Below are 6,458 nucleotides of genomic sequence, written 5' to 3' on the forward strand. Positions count from 1 at the left end.
TAGAAATTTTATTGAAATAAACTGCATTGGGACACATATAAATGGCCTGGTGCGACGGGCCTACCTTCTTCCGATAAGAATTGGACCCGCAGTAAGAAGTGGGTAAGAATTCTGAAATCAGGCAAGTTTGAGCGACCTTAGCGCCTTGACTTGCTCATCGTACGCTAGAATTGAGTCAAGTTGAACGAGTCAGGCTGGGATATGAGCTCTCAGCCCGAAGTCTCCGCCGGGACGTCTCAAGTAAACTGCGGTCCTTCCTCTGTGAGCTCCATCCCCATCTCCACACACACACTTCATTTTTTATTCTCTGTACCGAGAACAAGGTGTTATCTGCATGGACTCCAGCGCCGATGAAAAGTCGCCCCTTGTTAAAAGTGACCTCTTCGACAAGTCCCCATTATCTTCCTCCGCATCTATAAACACCGACCGTGAGAGATTTATAGATGTCGATGTCTCAGTGGACGAGTTCAGTCATCTGGCACCACATGAGGCGAAGGTCCTGCGTGACCAAGTCATAATCAAGCCCACCATCGTCAATTTCTTCTCTTTCTACAGATATGCGACCGCCAAAGACATACTCCTATTGTTGATTGCGACAGCATGCGCAATCGCGGACGGCTGTATGCGCCCGCTTATGACATTTATTTTCGGAAGCATAACGCAGACGTTTACTGCATATGCAGCACAGCAGAACATGGGCTATTACAATGGCACAAACTATGGGTTTGATGACAAGTACGATGACACTGCTCAACACGAGTTTAACCGTACGTTTGCCGATCACAATACTGCAGACTACTATGAGTCTCCTCTCAGATATATTTCACCGGACAAGTTTCAGATGGAGGTCAACCACTTGACCTTGTGAGTTTGTCGTGTTTTAGGGCGTGAGCAGAGCTAATGGGACCGTGTCTCCTAGGTACCTGGTCTACATTGGTATTGTCGATATCATCATATCGTATATCGCTATGTACATCTTTATCGATCGGGGTGAAATTCTTTCAGGTCGTATCAAGGAGAACTATTTAGCCGCGACGCTTCGTCAGAACATCGGCTACTTCGATAAGCTGGGGTCTGGCGAAATCACTGTTCGTCTCTCTGCCGACACTATTCTCATCCAGGAAGGCATGTCGGAAAAAGTCTCTTACATAATATCCAATGGAACAATGTTCTTTGCTGCCTTTGCTATTGGATTTATTCGCGCGTATAAACTGACGTTCATAATGATGTCAATTGCTGCGTTTATCTTAATAACTTTTGTCTGGGTTTTGAATAAGATGGCCCATTATTATACAAAGGCACTTGAGGGATCATCTACTGGTGGATCTATTGCCGAAGAAGTGCTCTCAAGCATTCGGACCGTACAGGCATTTGGTATTCAAGATCGCCTAGCTTCAAGATACGACAAGTATCTTGCTATCAGCGAGAAATGGGCGTTCAAAGCCGGTATTGCTCTTGTAAGTGTGTACTGTCACATTTTTATTTCTTACTCCCAATTGCGCTAATAAGAATGCAGGGCTCAGTGACTGGTGTCATGTGGTTAGGCGTCTACTCCAACGATGCACTTGGATTCTGGCAGGGAGCACGTTTTATTCGAGCTGGCGAGGAGACTGTTGGCGGGGTCGTAACGACCCTTATGTGTATGATTCTCAGCACTTACGCTCTGAGTAATATTTCGCCTCACGCTAGAAGCATCACAAATGGTATGGCTGCAGCAGTCAAGATCTTCGCTACTATTGATCGCAAGTCCGTGATCGACCCATATTCGGAAGCCGGCAAGACGTTAGAAAAGGTTGAGGGCAATATCGAGCTCAAGAATGTGAAGTTCATCTACCCCTCTCGCCCTAATGTCATGGTCCTCAACAATTTCTGCCTCAAGGTTCCAGCAGGTAAAACTGTTGCGCTTGTGGGCGCATCTGGATCCGGAAAATCGACTATTATCGGGCTACTGGAACGTTTCTACGAGCCTCTTTCTGGCACAGTGGAGCTCGACGGCGTCGATATTAACGACTTTAACGTTCGATGGCTGCGTCAACAAATATCCTTGGTATCTCAAGAGCCAACACTTTTTGGGTGTTCCATTTACGAGAATATCGCTCACGGCCTAATAGGGACACAGTACGAATTTGCTTCTGAGATAGAGAAACGTGAACTTGTTAAGGAAGCTTGCAGGCAAGCTAACGCTCTGGCCTTTATCGACAGGTTTCCTGAAGGTCTAGACACAAGTGTGGGCGAGAGAGGATTCCTGATGTCTGGTGGTCAGAAACAGCGTATTGCCATTGCTCGTGCCATTGTTGGCAACCCTAAGATCTTGCTTCTGGACGAAGCTACGTCAGCATTGGATACTCGAAGTGAAGGAATTGTTCAGGAAGCACTCGATCGTGCGTCGAAGCACCGCACTACTATTGTAATTGCTCATCGACTATCAACTATTAAGGATGCTGATAACATTGTTGTCATGCGTCACGGTGTTATTGTCGAACAAGGTACCCACAATGAGCTGATTACGTTGAAAGGTGATTATTACGACCTTGTTGAGGCTCAGAAGATTGAACAGCAAACGGGAACATTGACAACGTTCGAAGATACTGTTTGTGACATTGCCGCAGCTGAATCTGACAGGAAGGCTAAATTTCAGGAAGACGGACTAATTGGCCTTCAGAGAACGGAAACTGCTAGTTCGATATCTAGCATAGCCATTGGTCAGAAACCGGAGAAAGTCGAAGTCGATCCCGCTGACTACTCGCTTTGGGAATTGATTTCCTTCTTATACAAATTGAATGCTGAAGAGAATCACTACAACATCCTAGGCGCTATAATGTCTGCTTTCACTGGCCTTGGCTATGACGCTATGGGTTTGTTCTTTGGCAGATGTGTGCAAGCATTCGGGGCGATTCCAGACTATGACTATATGACTCAGCAAATTGCAATATTTGCTGGTCTTTTCTTCATGTTGGCATGCTTCCAATTTGTTGTCACCGCGTTAGCGCTTGCGCTCTTCTCGTTCACGTCGCAGAAACTTGTGCGTCGCATCCGTATTCGCACATTCAGGCAGATGCTTCGTCAGGACATTTCGTTTTATGATCGTGACGAGAATACGACCGGGTCTCTGACTAGTATGTTGTCGCAGGATGCTCAATATGTTGAAGGTACGCAGTATGATTGTGTTAGATGACACATATAAAGTTAACATTCTGAGAAAGGCTTCGGTGGTGCCACAATGGGTCAGGTCATGAACTCCTTGATGATGATCATCTCTGGCGTTATTTTAGCTCTGGCTCTTGCGTGGAAGCTTGCTATAGTCTGCGGCGCGTGTCTTCCTATCATTATATCCAGCGGATTCTGGCGGTTCTACGTGCTTTCGGTATTCCAAAACACAACGAAGAAGTCGAACGAAATGGCAGGCAGTTACGCGTGCGAAGCCACCTCAGCTATCCGCACAGTAGCGTCACTGACCCGTGAGCGTGATGTCATGGCGCATTATCATGCGATTATTAAGGAACAAGGCCGAGTTAGTAAGCGCGCATCGAACAGATCTGCATTCTGGTATGGCGTTGCCCAGGGAATGCAGTATTTTACGCTAGCCCTCGCCTTCTGGTACGGAAGTTCTTTCATTCGACGAAATGAGTACTCTCTCTTTCAGTTCTATGTCACGTATACTACAATAATAGTCGGCGCCGAGGCTGCTGGTATCATGTTCTCTTTTGCACCAGATATGGGCAAGGCTAAGTCTGCTACTGCGACTATCAAAAAGATGTTAGGCACAGTCCCGGAAATTGATACCTGGACAGAGAATGGTCAGATCCCAGCCAATGTTCGCGGTGATGTGGAGTTTCGAAATGTTCATTTCAGGTATCCTACGAGGCCCCAAGTTCCTGTCCTACGAGGATTGAATTTAAAGATCAAGCAAGGGCAATACGTAGCTCTAGTCGGCTCCTCTGGATGTGGCAAAAGCACAACAATTGGTCTTATTGAATCGTTCTATCGCCCATTGTCGGGACATATCCTTCTTGATGGGCAGGATATTACTGAATTCAACATTAATGCGTATCGTGAGCAAATCGCACTTGTCCAGCAAGAGCCCACTTTGTATGCTGGCACAATTCGAGAGAATATTGAATTCGGGACCTCCGGGACAGTCACAGACGAAGAGATCTACTCTGTATGCAAGCAAGCTAATATTCATGATTTTATTGTCTCACTTCCAGATGGATACAACACAATGTGCGGTTCTAAGGGCTCTTTACTATCTGGTGGTCAGAAACAACGAATTGCCATTGCTCGTGCACTCATTCGGAAACCGAAAGTTCTTTTACTAGATGAGGCTACCTCCGCTCTTGATTCTGAATCTGAAAAGGTCGTGCAGGCAGCACTCGATGCTGCAGCGAAGGGCCGCACTACGATAGCTGTTGCACACAGGTTAAGCACGATTCAGAATGCAGATATCATTTATGTGTTCGACGAGGGTAAAGTTCTGGAATCAGGAACACATCAAGAATTGCTTGCAAAGAAAGGCAAGTACTATCAGTTGGTCCAACTTCAGGCCCTGGAGCGTGTGTAATAATGGCAGGTCATTGCTTGTGTGCTGTTTAGTGGAAATGTATACAAAAATATAGATCATATTAGGAATGAGTCAGATCTCCGCAAAATGTTGATGAATGTACATTTTTAGAATTTCAGAGCAGTTCGACCGATGTCATATTTACTTTGAGCGTGAAGTTCGAATAAACACTAAATTCCCCCGCTACTGTGCCACAAATATCGCTTCATGTTATTTTGTCCGGTATATCCATCTACTGGCTTATGATCCTTAGCCGGCGCTTTGATAACTGATTTTGTCTATTGATATACGAAGGCCCAGCACATTCAACATTAAAGTAGGAGATTCATGGGGCAACTATTAACCATTCCTCTCGAAAGGCGTGGAATAAGTCTTCATGGCTTTCCCAATACAAAGTGGGGGTTAGGGTAGTTTTTGCAGTATGCCTTCTGTCGTATAAAGGGCCATGCACGTACATGTGGTTTGTTTTCGTTTCTCTTCTTCTATAGGTGACAAAACAATTTACAAAGAACATATTTAGTTTGTTTTATGTAACACCTCTTCTAGTCCATCTTTTTCAGAGCCACGAACCTCACATTAATTATCTTTGGTAGGGTATAACGGCGGACGTGGAAGCTAGTAATCGGACACATTGTGAACTATAGCTCAATGTCCGCAACTTCCAGCCAGGTGGTTGAGATTTCAACAAACGAGTTGTAGAGCTTTGTTCTGGAACAATTTGGGCTCGCCATCTTTGCGACAGTTTATTAGAATTGGGAACTCAGATAATGCAATACACGCCAAGAAATACCCTAATCGGCAGTCCTTCTAGGCTAGGATTGCTCAATGATTAAAAAAAAGTCGAATATGTTGAATCAAACATTCCTGGTGCAGCTTTTTTTCCAGTGGCTCATTTGAGACATTTCTCATATGGAATCCTACTGCGGATACTGTCTCCTGCCGAGATCGGGGGAGTTGGGGAAGTGATTGCATTCTGTGAAGGAGGTGATTCAAGTCAGATGGGTCGCTATCTATGTTCCCTGATAAGAGATGATGTGGGAGAAGTGGAGCCTTAGAGGGCATGGGACCGTAATGATGCCGTTCGGCGTATTAGGCTATTTGCATCATTGATTAGGGAGCGACCAAACGTATATTTTTGAGTAGGGCTGTTGCGAATGCGAATATTCGCAGATATCCGCTATATTCGTTATTCGTATTCGCAATTCAAAACAGTGCGAATAATATTCGCTAATTTTATTCGCAGGCTTAAAGTATGCGAATACGAATAATTATTCGTTATTCGCAAGCTATCACGTGACATGCTTAAAGAAGCTAGAAAGTTGACTAATTAGGCAATAAGTATATACAGTAGCGTCCAACTGTGTCAGGGTTAGGGTCAGGTTGCGTAACAGCTAGTAAAATCATGGTATACAGTTATCATCTCATTTTATAGATAGCAGACTAGCAGACTAATTTGTTTCCCGTCAACGCTCAACTGAACGGGACATCCGATATAAAAGTAACTACTCAATAATTTGCGAATTGCGAATTTTAGCGAATAATTTATTCGCAATCGAAAACTGTTGCGAATAATATTCGCAGGCTTTATTCGCAACCCAAAATTTTGCGAATAATTATTCGGGCGAATATTCGTTGCGAATAATGTAACAGCCATATTTTGAGTGCACCCTGCTATCTTCGGGTTGGGCTGGAGTTCCCCTCGCTTTTTTTTTTTTGTTCGTTTGTCATTCGTTCTTCCTTCCTTGTGGTCCTTCTTGACGGCAATAAAGCGCAAGCCCCCAAACTGCGTTCCATTCATGTTTCGCTAGCAGGCGCCACTGAACTATTAAGTACCGAACCGCTATGCCGCATAACGTTCGAGCCCCGTCGAACACCCAGCGCTCAGCCCACTAAGGTC

General features: G+C 44.9%; 1 protein-coding gene across 1 annotated transcript; it reads left to right on the top strand.

Annotated features, from left to right (window-relative positions):
• The first annotated feature begins 167 nt into the window (after nucleotides 1–167).
• Nucleotides 168–4,724, top strand: POJ06DRAFT_43306 (P-loop containing nucleoside triphosphate hydrolase protein). The gene is made up of 4 exons (XM_056191021.1): nucleotides 168–864; nucleotides 920–1,457; nucleotides 1,517–3,149; nucleotides 3,204–4,724. Exons 1-4 carry the CDS (start codon nucleotides 335–337, stop codon nucleotides 4,559–4,561), a joined length of 4,059 nt encoding a protein of 1,352 aa, XP_056040177.1. The 5' UTR covers nucleotides 168–334; the 3' UTR covers nucleotides 4,562–4,724.
• Nucleotides 4,725–6,458: the final 1,734 nt, after the last annotated feature.

Source organism: Lipomyces tetrasporus, assembly GCF_029532465.1.
Source record: "Lipomyces tetrasporus strain NRRL Y-64009 chromosome Unknown POJ06scaffold_13, whole genome shotgun sequence".
NCBI lineage: Eukaryota > Fungi > Ascomycota > Lipomycetes > Lipomycetales > Lipomycetaceae > Lipomyces > Lipomyces tetrasporus.